This window comes from Buceros rhinoceros, unplaced genomic scaffold (genome assembly GCF_000710305.1).
Source record: "Buceros rhinoceros silvestris isolate BGI_N320 unplaced genomic scaffold, ASM71030v1 scaffold41330, whole genome shotgun sequence".
Classification (NCBI taxonomy): domain Eukaryota; kingdom Metazoa; phylum Chordata; class Aves; order Bucerotiformes; family Bucerotidae; genus Buceros; species Buceros rhinoceros.
In genome coordinates, this window is record NW_010390934.1 from 1 (window position 1) to 20,836 (window position 20,836).

At 42.8% G+C, this 20,836-nt stretch overlaps 2 protein-coding genes across 2 annotated transcripts; one reads left to right on the forward strand and one right to left on the reverse strand.

The window, feature by feature from the left end:
* Positions 1–714: 714 nt before the first annotated feature.
* APMAP (adipocyte plasma membrane associated protein) lies at positions 715–9,485 on the forward strand (the record flags this gene model as incomplete). Its single annotated transcript, XM_010139658.1, has 7 exons — positions 715–830; positions 2,621–2,713; positions 4,670–4,786; positions 6,298–6,472; positions 6,926–7,060; positions 7,411–7,603; positions 8,633–9,485. Coding segments are annotated over 7 exons (1,039 nt in total), but the record flags the coding sequence as incomplete, so codon positions are not given.
* Positions 9,486–14,695: 5,210 nt separating this feature from the next.
* CST7 (cystatin F (leukocystatin)) lies at positions 14,696–19,886 on the reverse strand. Its single transcript, XM_010139646.1, has 4 exons — positions 19,811–19,886; positions 15,667–15,839; positions 15,243–15,359; positions 14,696–14,773 (listed from the first exon to the last, which is right to left on the reverse strand). The coding sequence occupies exons 1-4, from the start codon at positions 19,884–19,886 to the stop codon at positions 14,696–14,698; spliced, it is 444 nt and encodes a 147-aa protein (XP_010137948.1).
* Between the last annotated feature and the right edge of the window lie 950 nt (positions 19,887–20,836).

Genomic DNA, 20,836 nt, shown 5'->3' on the forward strand with positions numbered 1-20,836 from the left:
GGGAACAGCCCCCCTTTTCAAACCGCGACATATGTGCAATTTATTCCTTCGAGTTGGTCTTTCTCTGTGAGAACGCATTCAAGTCATGAATGAGAATTTATGTTTCAATATGGTATGAAAGCCTGTGTGTCCTGGTGCTCCAACTACTGTAACAGTTTTTTTCCTAGTTGTATGCTAATTAATAATTAAAATTTTTTTTTCTTCATGATGAGAAAACTATACTATGTCAGATCTGGGTGTATTGTAAAATGCCAAGCTTTTAAATTTTAAAACCATTTTGCACAGGAATTTGCATGTATCTGCTTAGGAAAAATATCTGGTACAAACAACTCATTCAGCTGAGTTAGAAAGCAGTTATTCTTTTGTGTTGTGGCAATGCAGAAATCCTTTGCCTTTGCGTAAGTCATACTTAAACGTATGTGTACGGTGGGAATGTGCTGTTGGACTTGACGCTCTGTAGATTTCCAGATAGGCCTTAGGAAAACATAACTGCAATCTTTCTGATCAGCAGAACCAGAAAATCATGATCCTTGGTGAACAAGAATCAATTTTTCACCTTCTCAGCTGTATTTTTTTTTTTTATACATGCTGTATATAAAGCATAGGTCAGGTTTGCAGGAGCTGGCAAACAATGCAAAAAATGAGCCAAAATATTGATCTAGAGTGTTTGCAGACTGGTGCAAGGGATCATGAGGTCCATGTTGTGTTTTGCAGTTTGAAGGAACCTCCCCTTCTGACAGGTGTGCTAGAGCCCAACATCAAGTTACGAAAAGCTGAGCGGTTATGGGAAAATCAGCTGGTCGGGCCAGAGTCCATTGTCAATATTGGGGGTAAGCACTGACAAAATAAGAATTTAAAGAGGAGTTTTTAAATGTTGCTCCTTAGATAAGGGTTTGTTCAGCAATGTAGCTCTTAGGTAACAAACTCTGGGACTTATTTTGAATATGCAGGTTTTTAAAAAAATAATTGTTATGGAGCAAAGCCTGGCTGCTATGTACTACTTTTCTCCTCCTTCCCTAGTATAAAATAAATCTTGTTGCCAGATTGAAAATCCATCTTCTAGGACTGAAAGCATCAGCAATATAGTCAGGGGCTACTTATATTTGGAGGAAGTAGTCCCATTTTTCATTTGGCTAACTCTTAACTTGGAATTGGTATTTACGGGAACTAACTACTCTTTTAAAGCTCATTGCCTCTGAGGGAGCTAGTTTTGTGGTGTTAATTTTTGCTTATATGACAGAAAAACATCTCAAAGTAATAAATAACGTATTTGCACTTTAGTGCTGTTGCATGCATTACAGGTGCCATGCTATACTTCTATCTTATGGCATGTGTGTTCTCCCCAAATCTCAATCCCATGCCACCTCTGAGCAGTTTCTTAATGAGGTAGCTGCACTTGTAATGGCACGACACCCACTTAGCAGAGAATCAGCTTTGTGCAGGGGTTGTTCCCTGTGCCTCCTGAAGGGGAGTAAGGCTAGAAACCACTTTCAACATGAGTCTTTGACAGTTTTAATGTGAAAAGAATGTGAGAGTTACAAGCAAGGCCCTTACTGAAACATCCTTCAGTAGAAGAGATGCTAGGTAGCCATATCATTTGTTTTCCTTCTGCTATATCTTCTAATAAATTAGTAAAATATTTTAAAGAAGTTATTTTACCCAGCAAGAAGCTACTGTAAATTCCTTCCTCAGCTTACACCTTTTCTACCTATCTCTGTTAACAATGTGCTAAATCGATTACCTGAAGCGATTTTTATTTTTCTGTTACCTATTTTCATCAGTCTCGTTGGAAGCTCTTTAAGGAAATCTTCCTGCAAGGAACAACTGACCTATGGGTGACATAATGAACCTGTCTGAGAATAAGTTTTATATGAATAAACATTGAAGTCTTCTTATTCCCCTTTAAAAGTGTAATTAGCAAAGTTAAAACTTCGGTTAAATTGGAGATGGAAAAATCCAAGCAATGGGCTTTACTAATCCAATGGTCTTTTATCTAATTTAGTTGTATGGAAAAGTTTGTGTGTTGTTTGTAATCTGTGAATCTGTCTTGTGCTATCACATGGCTGGTCATGGGTACAGTAATTTGGCAAAGCTTTTGATTTGGGTGGTTGTTCAATTGCTATATTTTTCTAGTTCTTCTCCAGAACTGATACGATATGAGCATTTGCAGGTATCCAGTAGCCTATGTCAACTGTATCAGAATGAGAAGTTTTTATCTAGTCAGTCTCTCGTTCGAGAGTGGTAAGATGGATGCTGTGCCCGATCACATTTTATGATGTAGAAATTTGCCTGGGGATCAATCCAATGACTAGCCATTAAGTTGTTACATCCACCTTTAACCAAGGATTTGGACCACTTATGAAAAGCTTCATATCCCTTGTTTGTAACTCCTGAGGATTAAATCCTTCTTCATTTTTAATTGGAAGAAATCTGACCAAATACCCTTACTTGCCTTCATCTTTCCCCTTCCCTCTTTATACTTCTGCTATGGCTGAAGAAGCGTGTTACCTCACTATACCTTAAGTGTGAATTCTACTTTATGCTAGTAGAAGGATCATGTAGAAAGATGTTTGCCACTGCAGTTTTGTGATCAAGCTAATCACACCAGTTGTTTTTGCAGATGTGCTGTTTACTGGGACAGCTGATGGGAAGATTATCAAAATTGAAGATGGGGAAATACAAACTATAGCCAGAATCGGCCATGGTCCTTGTGGTGAGTCACAGCTTCTGAACAGAGTGTACCTGAAAACATCAGGGTCAGGGCTTGTGTTGATTAAACAGGTATTCTGTCTGGATTGCTCATGCAAATGTATATCTTCCTCTGTAGAGATTTGTATCAGAAACATCAATGTATTTGTATGAGTGAAGTATGAGTGGACATATGTATATAAGCACTGGAAGGAATCAGCATAAAAAAGGGCCAAAAGAATGGGAGTAGAAGCTCTTGATAACAAAGGACACTGTTTCCAGCAGTGAGATTTAGGAATGCAGGTTTTTTATGTCAGGTCTACAAGGCTTGCACTCTCATAAGGCTGCAGCATGGATGACCTGGCAGTAGAAGATCCTGCTTCTTAAGACCAGGAGGAAGATGAAGTGCATCACAAATAGCACTTCTCCTGTTAGTCCATCTAGAAAAATGTATCCTAAACAAGAAAAAAATGAGCAGCAATCTGGCCTAATGTTTATGGAAGCTGAAGTCAGCAAGATTCTGAGGTGAAAGGCCACCCCATATAAACTGAGGACTCCTAAACAAGTGTCAGTGAATGAACTCTGAGATAATGTGTGAGAATCAGCTTATTTAGAGATTTTTGAAAATAACTATCACCTTCCCATCTACAGAATTTTCCCTTGCATTTTATCATACTAATTTTCTTTCCTCTGTTTGTAAGTACAGTGGGAGATTGTGGTGGCTGCACCTGCTTTAGTGGAGATCTTCCATTGTTCTTAACCATACTTCTGTTTTCTCAACAGTAAATTGCAGTTATTTCTTGTTGAATTCCACATCTGTTTCTGAACCACTTATTTGCTTCATTTAATGAGATTTCTCTAACTGAGTTGGGAAAAACTGATGGGGGCTTGTTTATTAACAGAACCATTTCTATGAGAAAGCTTAATATTGATCACCTCAGTACTGCCTGGGCAGTCCAAGAAGCCTGGGACTGTGGGAGGTTTTGTTTGTGGTAATGTGAGGTTCTGCAGCCCTGTGTGGGTTGCCAGTTAGACAGAAATTACAGGTAGGAACTGTAGCTCACATTGACACATCCACCATTTTAGCTATGTAATTTTACGAGTATGTTCACACGATTAGGCTCTGGAGTGATTTGGAAGCATCTCTTTGCTGTCTGCTCGGTAGGATAGCCTTGATGCTGACAGCCAACGAAGTCTGCTGCCAGCGGATAGGAAGCTGGACTTCCAGCTGCTGCTTAGGTGTAAATGTGGGTTGGGGTAGGTATGAAGAATCACCTTCCCACTGCTCATCACCACTGGACTAGTACAGCTTGGGAGAGGTAGGAAGATTATGCTGCCCTATTTCTTTGGGGCCAAAGAGGTAGTGAGGAGCCTAGACTTCTGTTTTGCCCTCCTGAATTGGGGAGGGAAGCGGAAAGGCTGTAGCTATCTTCTCCAGAAGCTTCTCCTGCTAATCTTTCAAACTCTAGAGGTTCTGAAGTTCTTAGTTCTTCAGAACGCAAGCAGACAGATTTTTCTGATTTGCATTATTCTCCTTCCTCCTCATACAGAAGTCTTTTAGTGTCTGTGTCTTGAGAAACCAGCTGTTTCATGGCAATGTTAGATCTTTCCAGAAAAAGAAAGTTCCAAGATGTGTGTTTCTTTTTTTTTTTATTTCAAAAAAGAAAAGAAAAGGAAACCTGCAGTAAAGCTCATTCTTTCTGAGAGAAGCATTTAGTTAAATCCAATTTTCTGACATTCAGCCCTAGTGGGGGCAGCTGTTAGCTAGCTATCAGCCTGACAAATTATAGGTTATCTCTAGACTGGTGAAAACATGGGATATCTTTTCATTCACACCTAGGAAAGTAAGAATAATTTCTGTAATGAGTGTGTGTGGTGCTTGCCGTAGTGTTTTGTTAAGGTACAGTTTGACATATGCAGGTAGGCTGAATGCCTTGTATTTGTTTCTGTTTTGAAAACCGTTTTAAAATTGTTTCCTAAGGAACACGTGAAGATGAGCCAACATGTGGAAGACCACTTGGCATCAGAGTGGGACCAAATAACACTCTTTTTGTGGCAGATGCTTATTATGGACTCTCTGAAATTAATCCTGGTACAGGTATTTCTTTTCTGCTCAGAACTTCTCTTCCACCATCAAATCTGGGCTTCATCTGCAGTTTTGCCAAACACTGCAGGCAAAACAGTGCCTGCATTCTTTGTAAGGTATTTTGGAACTGTCTGGATGAAATACACCATGCAAGAACTTGTGATTGCCACAAGAAAATATCATTCTGTCTGGATCAGTTACCAGTGGCTTATATTCTGGTCACTTATGCTTTTGGTTGTCAAAGTTCAGGATCCATGAATAAAGCTACATAGGTAGCTGTTTCAGTTTTCATAAAGGGCAAACAAATATTGCTGTTACAAACTTGTCATGTTTGCTGTAATATTTTTTTCTGCCTTGATCTCGCTATATGGTAGTGAATATCTCTTTCTTAACTTCCCTGTAACCTCAATCTATAGAAAGTGAGGGAAGATCTCTTTTGGTGTGGCTGAAGATGATCAAGTGGCTTGTTCCTGCTGAGAAAGGCACTGTTGCATTGTGCCCTTCATTGTATGTCCCTGAGCCGGGTCTCAGTTTTAGGAGCTGTGCTATCAGAAAGCAATAGTTGCTTTCATGTCGGGTAAGGCATTGTTGCATTGTGCCCTTCATTGTATGTCCCTGAGCCGGGTCTCAGTTTTAGGAGCTGTGCTATCAGAAAGCAATAGTTGCTTTCATGTCGGGTTGATTTTCTGACAGTTTACATCTCCAGACTGGCTTCAGGTGGAGAGAGGGAGGCTAGCCAAATGCTAGGTGGAGTGTGACTGAAGGACTCGTACTGTGTGGCTCTGGGAGTTAAGATCAAGGTCTCCCCTTTTGATGCCAGACAGCTGCCATATTAACTTAAGCAAATAAACAAACCTAAACCCCATGCCCAAAGATGATTTAAGTAGATTTTGGTTAATTTATAGAAATTTGACCTTAATAATTTGTCCAGTAATATGGGGAGGAGCTGACTGTGCATATCAAACCTGCTGATGTTCTAGTGTTTATAAAGTACTACTCTCTGTTCCCACAGATCATGAGGAAAGAGGGAGTAATGATTGGTTTGCCTGCATCCTTCAACAAGGTTGAGACCCGAGTTTGCACTTGGTTTCATATGAGCTTCAGAAATGTATAAAGTCTGGCATGTACCAATAGGGAATATCATCTTCTGTTTCAGTTTTTCCAAAGAGCGTTTTCTCCTGGTCATTCACTTTTGTTGTTGAGTTGTTCCATTGCAACCTAAAACCTTACTACTTAACAGAGGCATGAAGGACAAAGACGTAAAGTACCCACTAATTTCATGTTAGAATCTAATTCATTTCCAAGGCAAGACATACAAAAGCTTGTGCGTTTTCTCCTGGTCATTCACTTTTGTTGTTGAGTTGTTCCATTGCAACCTAAAACCTTACTACTTAACAGAGGCATGAAGGACAAAGACGTAAAGTACCCACTAATTTCATGTTAGCATCTAATTCATTTCCAAGGCAAGACATAAAAAAGCTTGTTTGTTTGTCTTTTTAAATTTTTTTTCTTCGTGTAACCAGGTGAAACAAAAATGCTTGTGTCAACTAAAACACCAATTGAAGGTCAGAAGTTGTCATTTGTGAATGATCTTACGGTGACCCGGGATGGGAAGAAAATCTATTTCACTGACTCCAGTAGCAAATGGCAAAGACGAGATTACTTATTCTTGATTATGGAAGGCACAGATGATGGGCGGCAAGTATCTCTTCCCCAAGGCATTTAACTTATTGTAAACTCAGCTGTATGAATGGACTTCACTGCTTGCTTGGTCTTCAAAGTTGTTTTTTTTTTTTTTTTATAAACCACCTCTGCGAACACGGCACTGCCCAGGAGATGGTGAGAGAATGTGTGGATGTTGCTAAGGAGACCTGCAGTGAAATAAATGACATTCCTCTTTTTACTTCAAGAGGACTTCTTGGAACCTGTATTTTAAAAGGGAAGATGTTAGCATTACATTCAGCCTAAATCCTTCATGAGTGCTGCTAATCTCAAGTGGCTTAGTATTTCTCCTGTGTTCATAAACAGATGTTTCCTGGCCTTTTTAACTTAGGTGAAGTGCGTGTGAGAAGATAGAATGCCTGGAGAATGAAATCAAGATGAATAAGTATTTGTCTTTACTCAAAATCACATATAGTGCTTTCTTTTTAGCCTGCTTGAATATGACACAGTAACAAAAGAAGTGAAAGTCTTAATGGTCGGGCTGAGGTTTCCCAATGGTGTCCAGCTCTCACCTGCGGAAGACTTTGTCCTGGTGCAGGAGACAACCATGGCTAGAATCAGGAGGCGAGTATGACTTTGCTGAAACTATTATTACCCTCTATTTAGGGATTGTTTAAATAAAAGAATTGATTAGCAAAAGAAACCCAACACTCTTCATGCCTAGTTATCAACGGCAAAGAAGGTGGCCTTCCTCAATACTTCATGTTTTCTTTCACTGTAAACATCTAGACTGCATAATCTTTCCATCGTGGGCTCCTTGAGCATAGTGAACTGATGTTTTCTGAGGAATGTGGTTGTACTGTATTTCCCTGTATCAAAATAAGGAAAGAAATTTTTGTTTTTTAAGTGAGTATCTTTTGGGACTTAGAGTGCTTGAGTTAAGGTGTCCTAATCCTACTATCTATAACTTCCAGGTATTATGTATCTGGGCTGATGAAAGGTGGAGCAGATATGTTTGTTGAGAATATGCCTGGTTTTCCTGATAATATCAGGTTAAGCAGCTCTGGAGGATATTGGGTAGCTATGTCAGCTGTCCGGCCCAATCCTGGATTTTCTTTGTTGGACTTCTTGTCTGAAAAACCATGGATTAAAAGGATGATATCCAAGGTAATTAAAAAAAAAAAAAAAAGGAAAGGAAATAAATATATATTTGTCCTGTTTCTTCCTATTTAGGAAGATGTAAAAAAATTTTTTAATGCCATGGTTTAAACTGTAGTGGTTATCCCCAGGTAGAACATTCCTTACATATTCATAGGTAGTAAAACTGACATTTGCTTTTCTGAGTCGCAGGTACACATCTCTTAAGCTGCCTTCCATCTTAATCTCTAGAGAGAAAAAGAGACTATCTCTGCCTTAGCCGTGCAGCAACATAGCATCTACATTTGGATACGTGAAGACTTCACCTTTTAATTGAAGTACCTAAACTGCTTATTGTTAGGTGTCCAGAGAGCATTTGGGAAGTCTGATCTGTTCTAATGACTGCTCTAGGCAGTATGTATGTTATGTAAGCTGCCAGATGACACTTGATTCTGACTCAATATGCCTGTTGTCATAGGAATGAGGATGAGCAAAAATTACGTATTTTATAAGGGACATGTGATGCTGAAGAAATGACATGGTGCTTTTTGAACAATACAGAGACTTGAAAATACTTCTGTTCTCAAAGAAAAAAATAATGAACAAGCATTGTTTAGGATGCAAGTGCCATTTCAGCTAAACAAACTCTGTGCTGTCCCTGTAAAACTTGTCTCCCCTGGTGCAGTGCAGCAGACTTAACAAACTGATGCTATGGAGAGCAGAGTGTGATGTCTGCTGTTAGGCGTCAACTGCACCAGAACAAGCTGATGTCACCTGTGTGGACTTCCTTTCAGCCTAGCGCTGGAGTAGAGTATGCTTCTGCTGGTCTCTCTTTTCTTGTTTTTTTTGTTTGTTTGTTTATTATTTAAGTTGCCTCTTCAGATATTAATGTATTAAGTCTGTGTAATAGTGTTTACTCAAAATGTGTGCTTATGTTCTTAGCCGCTTCTTTCAAGAAGTGTGGAATGGTCTTTGACTATATAAGTGTCTGAGATCTAATTGTGGAGAGCAAAATCTTCTGTGGCTAATTTTCTTTCTTTTCTTTTTTTTTCCTTTTAGTTGCTGAGTCAGGAAACCATGACAAAGTTTGTGCCCAAATATAGCCTTGTTGTTGAACTTAGTGAGACAGGATCCTACAGAAGAAGCTTTCATGATCCCAGTGGAGTGACGGTAGCTTATGTTAGCGAGGCACATGAGCACAATGGATATCTTTACCTGGGTTCCTTCCGGTCTCCATTTATTTGCAGACTTAATCTTCAGCATGTTTAACTGACCATCCATGACAAAGTGCCACTGTCCTATAATACTCCAGAGGGAGGAAGCATGTGCTTGAGGCAGTGTGTGACCGAGGACAAAAAGTGAAAGGCAGTCCATTAACATGCAGTGACACTGTTTGGTTGCTAGAGGAAAATGTACAGCTTGCTGTACCTGACCTCTTTTTTGGTTTGACTCTTCCTGCTTTGGAGCTGGCATGCATAATTATTAATATCTGAGGAGTATGGTGGGTTATCTTCATATGGTTATGTGCTCCTTAAAGAAAATACAGTGCTTTCCCACACCCAGCCCTGTTTAGAGTTGTCTTAAAACAGACATCATCTGTCACCTTTAATGCAACTGTATGTCATCTTACGCTGAAAGGATTTGTGATGTATGGAAATGAATTGTGTATAATTTGAATTGAAGAGGGTGTCTTGCATGTGTTTATTTCTGTTTTAGAACCTCCTCTTTAGGAGTGATTACAGTGCAAGTTCTAATGTTATACCATGGTGCTGTGGTAGAGGCAGCAACATCCAGAACATGCCTAGAAATCTAGTTATGCCATTGAGTTTCTTCAATTTCAGCCTGTGTAATCAACATCAGAGACTACTATCAACTGTAAATCAACATGCAGAATCTAATTTTATCATCTGCGGAGTCCTGTGTTTCTTTATAGCGTGGTAGTCAGATGATGAACGAAAGTTGCATTTTCTGTGTTATTAAAAGACTTGTTCCAGGAGGTTTAAAAAGGTCACCTGTAGTATTTCCTTCGTGTTTACCAGTGACCTGTAAGGCTCCTGGTCATTATGTAGGTGGCCATTCCTGAGAGACGTGGGAGGAAAGAGGACCAGCTGCAGGAAGCCTCTTCAGCGTGCTTTTTATGGAGAACTGGTAAAGATTTTGGCAAAGGTTGGTGTCTGAAGATGAATACGGACTGAAGGGGCCCCTGTAAAATCTAGCAATAGTGGATGAAGAAGACATTGGTGAAAAATCTTGGAATGTGGTAGTAGCTCATGGATGCTTTCTGCCATCTCCAGGGGAAATGGTTTACTTCCTCTGTTAACAGATACTCTGCTTGGTAAATCCAGAGAATGTTCTCCTGTCAGCTACTACAAAGGAAAGGTTGTGCTTTTACATTTTAAATATAAGATTTTGCATCTTGAAGAACTAAAGGGGTTACTGCAGCAGTGATTTAATGGATCGATTTGTGCTCTGGTATTGAAGACTTTTGCTGCTCTCTCTTTTTCTGATATGGGGTGATAGTCAAACATAAACAGCTATGTCTTCTCTCTTGATGGTATCATTGCAGGAACGTGAGAGCTTTGCAGCTCTGAGGCTGTATCTTTTCTGCTGTGGACACATTGCCCCACTGAAAGAAGAAGGAGCATTTACATCAATATCCAAAGATCTCATCAGAGCAAGATTGTTTTTGGGGGCAGGAGAAAGAGGCCATGAGGGGAGGAAATCCTCTCTGCACAACATCCAGAGGAGCCTGAGGGCACTCTCTATGTCTTACCCAAGCTTCTTTTGGGACAGACATATCTTGTGGGAGAGCAGTGCCCTGTATTGTGAAGGGCTTGGGGAAGTCTTTGCTTTGGTGTAAAGCCCTGCAGTAAAACAGCCTAAGAAAAAGGAACTGAGCTGAGGTATGCCACAGCTGTGCATTTTAAAGATATGTCTTGGTTTGCCTTTTTGGTGGAACAGATGTTTCTGCAGGGCACAAGTATCAAGATATTGCTGAAGCTATTTAAAATGCTATTACACAGCTAACTGTCCTGTCCCTTTTCTGGAGCAAACATCTCCTGTAATAGAGCTGCTGGAAGATAACTCGTGTATGCCCATGACACTTTTATGCAAAGGTTGGTATCTCAGCATAAACAGCTAATGAAAGCCCTGGTGTAAATCCAATTCCTTTCTTGTTGCTTTGAGATACGGACTGAAAAATTTAGCAGTAAGTGGCTGTAGTCACCTATATACAACTGTTTTTCCTCCCAGCCAGCAAAAATCTCCTTATCTAGCTGCTTCCAGTTAAACCTTATCTTGGTTCTGTGCAGCTGCACGACTCCCCCAGCTGTCAGTGGACCCTGGAAGTCAGTCAGGCTTTGAAATCAGGTACAAGTGGTATAGGAAGGCCTTCCAGGTCCTTAATGTGGAACTGTTGATGTGAAGAGAATGTAAAGTGGGAAGCTTGTCAGTCAGCAATACTTTATATTTTGGTGGCAGGCAGATTGTTTCTTACGTGATTTAAAAAGTGAGAGTGTGAGGGGAAATACTTGCATAGTAAAGCTTTGCAGATCAAATGCAAACGCAGAGCAAATGCAGGTCTCTCAGAATCGCTGGGCACTGTGAAGCTCTGGTGAAACTCAGGCTAGCTTGATTGGAGAAGCTGTGCATGGAGGTCTCAGTGTGCAGCCAGTTCCTCCGTGTGGCAGACTGTTAGGAAACCCTTGTTCAGATGAGCCTAATTATCCTTATAGGCAAATGAGCCAAGAAAATACGTAATGCACTGAGCCAGGTGCTTCCAGCATACTGGAGAGAGATCTAAAGCTAAAGGAAACCAGTCCTTCAGGATGTTTGTAGCACTCCTCCTTGAACCCATACCTCTGGAGCAGCACCTTTGGGTGACCCAGAAGATCGTAACGTTGCTGCTGGCATTGTTCCTTTCTCTCCAGCTTCTGGATCTGGCAAGAATAGTTTTCCCTTCTTTATTAGAAATATTTATTTCTATTTAATTGCCTTTGTAGCCTGAAATAGATGTCAGAGCCTCAGGAAGCAAGGGTATGAAATCCCAGGACTGAACTGATGAACTGTTAACCTTCCTGTAAATTCCAGCAAAGATGCAGAGGGCAGAGGCATTGGCTTTTTGGCTGCTGCATATCATTGTGATTGAATTGTGCTTAACTGCAGTTCTTTAGGTCAGTGCTAGCAGTGCCTTCCTAAAGCAAGACTTTTAATTGCACAACTCCTTTCTGAGTGAAATGCTCTGGAGTGGTTCAAAGAGCTCAGTTAATTTTAGCTCTGCCCCTTTCTTTGGTGCTCATGATAACTCTGTTTTCTATCTGGGGCGATGATGGATGCTGCTATTCCAGTGTGCTGTAATGTTACAGTAAACACTTTGCTGCAGCTGTAAACATAAGACTGCTTCATCTTTCTCAGAAGGTCTCCTTTCCAAACACTGCACTGGTTGCAGTGAGCTCATCTGTGTGGCAGTAAATGCCAGCAAGTTTTATGTAAAACATTGCTTCCAAAGAAGCCTGTTTGGATAGAGAGGTCTGAATGATCTTGTTGCATTTTTCTTGAGACCATTAAGAGCATGTTTGGTTTGTCAGTCTGCATGATGCCACGTTCACCTGGCTTTAATTTTTGTTTCTTTGACAAATGGAGAATTGACTTCAGTGAGGAGACTGAGATGAAGCCCTTTATGGCAGGGGCTTGAAGGGTCACGCCTGGGAGACTGTGCTGTGGAGTGCTTACTGCCTGCATGAACCTCTGCACGGACCTAAGGTGATTGTGTGCTGCCTTCTTGCCTCCACTGTGGCACGTGGAAAGGCTGATGACATCTGTTAATGAGCATCAAGCTGTTCTGCTGGCCAAAGGAAGAAATGTAGATCTGTCTGGCCTGTTCTGGAGCTGTCTAGAGCTGACTGCCTGGTTGGCAGCCCTTGGCATTGCGTGAAACACCTAGCTGAAGGAGAAGAGAGATTGAGATCATTGCTAATCCCTTTGAGATTTGGAGAACAGCTCTTCCTGGCTCCTCTTGTTCTCTTGCAAACTTAGCTGTTTCTTGGCTTGCTTGCTTTGTGGACAGCTTGAGCCCCTATATTGGCTTTCTTCTTTCTTGCCTTTGGCATCAGGCTATCAGTGGTGGCTTGTGTGATGGATGAATGTAGCATCACACCACATCCATCCATGGCGCTTTCGGAGGTTTCTTTTGAGCGCTTCTCTTTTTTTCTAGGTAAGAGACTGCTGCCTCCAAAGGTAAGATGCAGCACAGCTGCCCCTCCAGCACTGGATGCTGAATTTGAGATGCTGCTGGGCCACCTGCTCATCACAGTGACGTTTCTGAAGCAGAACTTGAGATTTGCCCAGTCTACAAAGCTTCGTTTTGGCATTACTTGGAGCAGAGACCTCAGCTATGCTTTTGATATGTAGGTCGTTCTGAAAGTAATGCCTCCTATTTATTTTCATGGAAACTACAACAGATGCAAAGAGCACAATAACACTATTTGATGGAGCAAATTCTCAGCTACAAAACACTACTTTTCGACACCGTCCTCACCGTGGGCCGTGCATTTTCACTAGCGATGAACAAGAGCCACGAGCCATGCTCGTAACAATCTGCACTAGGGGAGGTGACCCATCATCACTGTCACCACTGCTGATGTGTGCCACCCACCCCCTCACTCTGCTGACACACAGTTTGGTCTCTGTCAACGTTCAGCAGCGTCGATGAATGTCAATGGCTGCAATTTTTTCCATACGCAGGAATCCCGTGACACCCCTTTGCTTCACACACGCTGCCACATCAGTCTGACGGCCCCTCTGCTGCCGTCTGTCACAAGGCAACAAAATTTAATGGGATATCGGCGGGAAGTTTCAACCTCTACTGCCACACCACCAACATCCATCTCTGATGTTGTGGGCCAACGTGATAAAATAGGAGGCATCCATCTGTTTTAAGATCCCTGGACCTTGCCCTGGAGCCCTTCACCATTCTTTCTTGACTGAATGGTTGTTACAAAAGATGAAAAGTGGGGAGTGTCACTGCTAACAGAAGTTGCAGTATTGCTGCAGAAAGGCAACAGCTATCAGAAGAAAAGGGGTGTTTGTGGAAAGAAAGTGTTCTTCATACCTTAGGTCAGGACCCTATCCATTTATAATATATATCTCCATGGTCTGTGTATGACTGAATATGGGCCCAGACTTTATTGCTGTTTTAAGTGAACAGTTACCCAAATCCTTCCAAGAAGAGCCTTAGTCCAGTGTAAGCGATAACCTGCCCATGCATGAAGAGTGAAAACTGAAGGAATGGCAGATGCCTACCTAGAGAAGACCATCATTCTACTAAACCTGAATATAAGCTGTGGTGGCCCAGAGATTGAATGACTTGTGTTTACCTGAATGAAACTACATTGTTCAACCTCAGCAAAAATATGCTTTGGGACTATGATTGAGTTCATTTGTCTTGGCATTTGCAATGATCCCCTTTCATAATACAGATTAATTTTTGATTAAAGTAGAAGCATTAGTTAGACTGTGTCATTTCTACACTGTGGGTGTGTTTCAAGACAGCCTTATCCATTCTCTTTGTCTTGAAGAAAGAACAACTCCACCTCGTGCTTTCCTGACAGATACCTCTAAGTTTTTCTCTGACATTAGAGACTCTTAAGACCTTTTTGTGTGTATGTGTCCCCAGGCAAACCATCGCATTGTTGTAAAGCTTTGCTTAGTGTTGTAGTCACGTGTGCTGTGGTTTAGACTTGTTTACATCATAGCTGTGAGAAGACATCACAAAATAAAGCAAGTCCAACAGAGCTTCCCCGGGTGTGTTCACACTGCTTGAAAATTCAGCCAGAGTGTGGATGGTGCTCTACTGAATTAATGACAGCAGGCCCCCATCTGCAGTTTAGTTTTGGAAAAACAGGTATACAATTAGATAGCAATAAATTCAGTCAAGGCAGATTTTTCTTTGTCACTTTTGAGCATCTTTCTCAGTGAGAAAAACAACCATGTGCTTTGAGAGAAAAGCTCTGTGGTGATTTTGTACAGCCATTTCCCACTTCAGTTTGGTCTCAACGGTCCAGGCAAGCAGAGACTCATGGTGGTAGATCCCCTGTAAGTCAGGCTCTTGTGGGGAAAGGTGAGTCAGTGGCAGCGAGCAACGGGGACATACACTTTCTCTAACCAAGGCATTATCCAGACCTCAAAATAGCATCTCAGCATCTGCAAATAAAAGGGGAATAGGTGATGAAGTTGAAGTGGCTGCTGTTTGGTCTCAGCGTAGTGGGCCATAATGGGACAAGAGAGAACAGCATCTTTTTTTTTTTCTGCCCCCTTTGTCCTAAGAAAAGTGCTGTTTGCTAACTGTGTTTTAGTGGGAAAGCCAGCGTAAGGATTTCCTCTGCGTAGAAAGTCTCTCTGTTTAGCACTTACTCTATTTCTGTACACTTTCACTCGGTTACCCGGGATGATAGGCTAGACTGGTGTGTCTGATTCAACTCCTTGCAGACAGGAGCTGACCCTGGATGCATAAGAGGTAACTGCTGCTTACACCGATAACCCTGTCTCACCCCAGCTGGCTCTGCGCAGAGGAGGCTTGTGTATCTATGGAGAGGTGCAGGTATGGCAGAGCTGATCTGAAGGTGACTACACAGCTAGAGATGGCTGAGAATTACTAGCATTGGACACATACCTGTTCCAGGTTTTTTTTCCTCTGGAAGTGACAGCTGTCCAGGCTGGAGTGCTCCCTCTTCTCACACACAGTGCGTCTGATTTCCACGTGGAGCATGTATTTCAGCCCTCTGACAATCTAGAGAAAGTAGTTTCCTCCTTTAAAGTAAGGGCAGGGGAAAGGAATGCTAAAATTTTGGCTAGGAATCAATACATCAATACAAATTTGGCTCGGTGTGGATTGGAGAGTTTTGTGTTGAATTACTAGGGTGGGGGGCAGAGCCTCCTGTGGAGCAGTTGAATGGGATAGAGGGACATGTGCTGTTTATCTTTAGTCATGCAGAGCAGTCCTGAGGAGGATCAGGGTTCCCATGTCTTGGGTGCTCTATAGAAAGGTCAATTCGTAAATGGTTTGGAGGACCGTCAGGAGTCTGAGCTTTTCTTACCTGTACCATGGCTTTTTTTATTTGTGATTCCTTAAATAGAAAGAGGTCATTGGAACTGTTGTTGTATCTGTAAACCCCAAAGCGAGCTGCCTTGCGAACACCGGGGTTGTTGGTATTAACTGGAACAGGGAAGCCAGGTTTCACGGTTGAAGGAAGCGGTGGTCCGTATGAGGCTGAAACAACACAAAAGGTGAGTGCAGAACACATCAGGCCTCTGAACCAGTGCAAGCTTCAGCTCTCTGAACCAGTGCTAAACCTTCTTACTTCTCCAGTGCACTTGTGCTGTGGAAGGACTTTGCTTGCATCCATTACACAGTAATTTTCCCTTATGTGTTTGAAAAGGTGAAACAATCCTGTGGAATAAAGTGGCATAAAAAGATGCTGCTAAAAGAAGTATCAGAGCTCAAGTTGACTTAGAAAAGGACAGAATTATTTAGTAGTACTATTTCGAATGTCTCTAGTATGACTCCTGGCTCACAGTGGCCCAACTTTGAATCTAGTTATAAAACTACATCATGTTGCGCAGAGTACAGTGTAATTTTGAGAACATCAAACACGGGCTGGCAGAGCCCTGTTGCTCTTAGCTGGCATGCCGAGTTTAACTTGCAGGCATGAGTCTTTCTCACCAGCCCTTAATCTTTTGATGGCATCTTGAAGTTTTTATTTTAGGAGGATTTAGGTGGTAATAAAGGTGAGGGGAAGGTCAGCTTCTACATGCTGACAAAGGAGAGGGCTGTACCTGTTCTCCAGATAGGCAGGGAAGGGCCTGGGGCAGAACGTGGACTAGCTCCCCACTATCCTGCAGAACTGGTTGCTTTCAGTGCTCAGATGCCTTGACCCAAATACCAAGGACCATCTTATTATCACAGCCAGTAAGTGGAGCAAGGTGTGTAGGAAATGGAGATGGGGGGGTGTGTGTAACTCACAAGCTTTCAAGTTTGAGCACTTATTTCCGCACAGCCCTCATTACTTCATTGTGTAGCTAATTCCGCCCCCCCCCCATGCCCTGCTTGTTTTTTTAATAATTTAAGAGGCTCAAAGCTTACAGTTGATGTCATTATTTTCTTCCCTTTTACATTTGCCTTCTCCTCCATTTTTCCACTTCTGAAATACAAATGAGGAAAAAGTCCTCAACCTGTGCAGCTTCTTGTGCAGCCACTGCTGATGCCAAGACTTGCCAGGGCAGGAGGTGGCCCTTGAAGTTCATGCTGTGTGTTTAGGCAGTGAGCCTGCATGTGCACACAAATGTGCACACAGATCTTGTACCGAATGTGCTGTGAAAGTCAAGCTTTTTATCACCTCCAGCTTTTTTTCACAGCAAACAGCTAAGCACAGAGCACGGATTGTGAATTTAAGCTGGTTTGTACTGAGAAACCAGAGTTGAAGAGAGAGGGGCAACTTTGTGATCCAGAGTCTATTAAAAAAAAAAGAAGCCAGCATTATATACCATCATCGGCATAGGAGGTTACAAAAATTCAGCTTACAGGTTGCTTATGTATGTCCTAGTTACACTATCACACCCTTCCCCGCAGATTACACATTGATCTGCAAAGGAGAGACTCAGTTCCATGTCCCTTCTCACGCAAGGATGTCCAAAGCCCAGAATCCACTAGGTCCTGAGACTATTCTCTATGGGATGATATTTTCCCATTGTAGCAAGAGTGGAAGTCAAGAATCACAGAAACTCATGACCCTGCAGCCTAGGACTGAAGGTATTTCTTGGGCAGCACGTCTTATCCAGTTCTCAGCTCATGGGTAAGTCTTTCCAAAGCATCTGTTTTCTTGTCCTGATCAGGGACTCTTCCTCTGATTGGACCCACAGGTGGTTCAAGAGGGCCGTGCAGGACCTGCCTGAGGTCAGAAGGGAAGCTCGGGTCAGAGCAGCCCTTGGTTTGGGCCCTGCCCGTAAGGCCAGCTGTCTTCTTCCTCGGGGATGCCATGCTTTTCCCTGCACCATCAATACTGGTAGCTTCTACAAACCAGCTTTTTCCTGGGCTCACCTAGCAACTGAGACAGGCTGCCAGGCTGGGAGGTCACTGGCTTGCGCTTTTGCAGGTGCTCTTCAGGAGCTTGCTTCAGTCTATGCTCTTAGGTCTGTTGGGCAGTCAGATGTGCCAGCGGTGGGGGTGTTGACAGCAAATACTGTCCCTTGTAGGTGGAGGAGATAACAGCAGGCTTTTTCAATTTTAGCACGCAAGTCCCTTTGTGGCTAATAGCCTTGACACCTCTTGAGTCATGGTGACATCTTTTTCAGGCGTGGGGTGACAGGGTGAGTGAGGCTGGTTGAGGTAAAGCTATGTGTATGTGATGAAAGCTATGAAATGTGTTACTCAAAGTACGAGTCAGAATCCAAAGTGCCCTTGTTGCCGACTTCAGCCCTTGGTAGATCCAGCAGAGTCACACGTGGCAAGGCCTCTGAAATGCAACATCTGGAGAGGTGGGCTCGCAGTCTAGCAAGCTGGATCGTGTATTGTAGACAGGGAACAGGTTGGTAAAGCACCATGTGTTGTGGGCAGTGGTAGACTAGTGGAATTTTGCCCCAGCTTTCACCAAGGCGTCTCTTTCACGCATTGCAACTTGGCATTGAGAACGACTCATACCAGAGAAAAGGGTATAGAATCTACTGAGCCCTTGTGGGAGAACATTATCTTCTTGTTTTCCTCTGGTGACCCAAATTCCTCAAGGCTAGGATTTTTCTTTCTGTGCTTTGATTCTCATTCAAAGTAGTCACTGCATGGCACTGCTCACTTTTGCTCTTTGGAATAGCTTGCACCACTGTCTTTCCAAAACCCAGAAACCCTGTGCTGTGAAGCACCTGTAGTTCTGATTTTCTTCACCACAACCTTTCCTGACAGCTGCTTACTTAGCTGGGCCTTTGAGGGCCATTACTTTAATAAATTGAATGGGTGTAAGGTGATGGCACTGCTCCAGGAGCAGAGCAGAATGGCGCAGAGGGTTGGATAGCAGTGCAGGGCTCTAGGCATACCAGCACTGGAGAAACACGCGCTGTCAAAGATCGGGTGGGAGCAGAGGCACTGCCTGACTTGGCCAGGCACCTACAATACTCGGAGACCTCAAGGCTGTGATTTCATGATCTGGGAAAACAGCTCTTGCTGCTCTACAGGGAGATGCTTAAGGCTAGAACATTTATATTTCATACCCTATCCTTGTTACTTCTGGGTTTGCAAATGTGAGGAGAGAGAGAGGGATAAAACCTGGCCACCCCTCCCCCTGTAGGACAGGCCTCTTGCTCCGAGTTAACAGGCAACTGCCTGCTGTTAAACAAGAGAGGTCTGTTCTTGCAGAGGTGAGGTGAATGTTTGTTGGATTAAGAGGCTCTCGTGCTTTCCTTCCTCATTGAGGAATAATTTGGGGGCCCTGTTGCTGCAGTATGAGAGAGTAACCCTGTGGATGCAGTGAGGCAAACAGGCAGATTGCAACAGGTTGCTTTTTTTTTTTTTATAATCATGAGGCATTTTCAAAACTTCCTCCGCATTACTAGGAGCAAGGCTAGGCTTTATCTTTACGTTTAAGAAGCAGCAGAGTTCCTGCATGCCTCTGCAACCCCCAAAGGAAACCACAGCCAAAGCAAAAAGCTACCGGCTAACCAAACACCATCCCTGAGTGCATTAGTACTTTCTGCGTATGGAAGCCAAAGTAAAACTGAAGCAGAACTAAAACCTTCAGAGAGAAAACACTCTTGTCTGCAGCTCCAATTACGAAGATTTAAGGCCAGCTGCAATCAAGGGAGTTTCCTTGCTCAGCAAAGAAAGAAACAATACAAAATAATGTTTCATTGAAGTCAGCGAATCAGCACTCAAGTGCCCATCTGTACTCATCAGTCAAATTGTAACCCACGGTCTCTAGATTAATAGTCAAGGTCACGCAGAGTTGAAACACTGACAAATAAGGTAAAACCAGAAACTGACTTCCATATCCTTAGGTGGTGTTCCTGGATAATACAGTTTGCTGCAAGGGGAGAAAGTCTTTTAAGCAGCTGGATTTTCAGCTGCAGTCTGAACCCTGCAGCGCTGAGCCATCATGGGCAGTAGTTGCAGAAGAGTTGTTACGTTGGAGTGCATTAGAAAGCAGTACTCGGAGGACCTAAAGCACAAGGAAAACAGAAATTATTTTCCACTCTTACCACCTGAAGTCCTGGTGAAGCTCCAGAGTGCTAAACAGCACAGAGTGGCGAAGCTGCAGACAAAGTTCACTGCCATCTCTACTGCTTCAAAAGAGGAGCCCACCAGCAAGAGGAGTGACCGCCCTGCTTCCGGCAAGGGAAGCTGTGTCTCTCTGAGTGCTCTTATTGGCTGAGAGGAAAGAAAAAAAAAAAAAAAAAAAAAAAAAAAAAAAAAAAAAAAAAAAAAAAAAACAAAACCAACCCTAAACCCCCCTGAATCATCACAGCACTGATGCAAACTTTGTCTCCCACTACTACATACCTCAAAGACTGGCTGCAAAGCTCTGGCTTGGTGATAGCAGCACTACTGCATCAGACGGGGACTTTTGCTGCGTGATCCTCAGGGGTTGTGCAGCATCATGGGCAAATATGTGTGATGGAACACTGGGAAGTGGTCTGCGGGTGAGAAGCTCAACAGTCATGTGCTTTAAGATTCACGGGGAAATACAATCTCTAAGAAATGGGCAGTGAGCCCTGGGGATATACTGCTTGATTTTTACTGGGTGTCTGTGTGAGGAGAAGCCTGACAGAGAAGATGGGTCTTCCTTGCTTCCCTGGTCATGAAGATACGTAGTTGGGGTGAGGGATTCAAGGAAGTTTTAGGTGTACCTATCCAAGGGGACTGTGTGAAGCAGAGCCAGTAGGAAGAGGATTTTGGTTTCGATGGCAGAGGAGAACACTGTGCTCCAGATTTACAAAAGGTGTTTTGACAACAGGAAAAGGCTGTGTTAGGCTCAGAGGAGGTAAGATTTTCTTTAGGTGCTCTCCAGAGACCAAAAGGAATACATGGAGAGGGGTAATCTGGCTCTGTATGGCTTGCAGGGTTTTTCAGCTCTGGGGCTGGATTCCCAGAGAGAGCTTTTTCAGGCAGTATTGGCCCATCCTGAGGAGCTTGCAAGTCTGGGGAAACGGCTTGGTTGCTGGACCCTGTGATGCACCTGAAATAACCATCTGCCAGATGCAGGAGACTGGGAGATGAACTGATGT

Excerpts from the sequence above, each read along its gene's own strand:
- CST7 (XM_010139646.1), bottom strand. The coding sequence starts at position 19,886 with ATGGCAGTGAACTTTGTCTGCAGCTTCGCCACTCTGTGCTGTTTAGCA. Across the intron at positions 15,840-19,810 it reads CTTCACCAGGACTTCAGGTG|CCTCATACGGACCACCGCTT; the intron begins GTAAGAGTGGAA and ends GTGTTGTTTCAG. Across the intron at positions 15,360-15,666 it reads TAAAAAAAGCCATGGTACAG|ATTGTCAGAGGGCTGAAATA; the intron begins GTAAGAAAAGCT and ends TACTTTCTCTAG.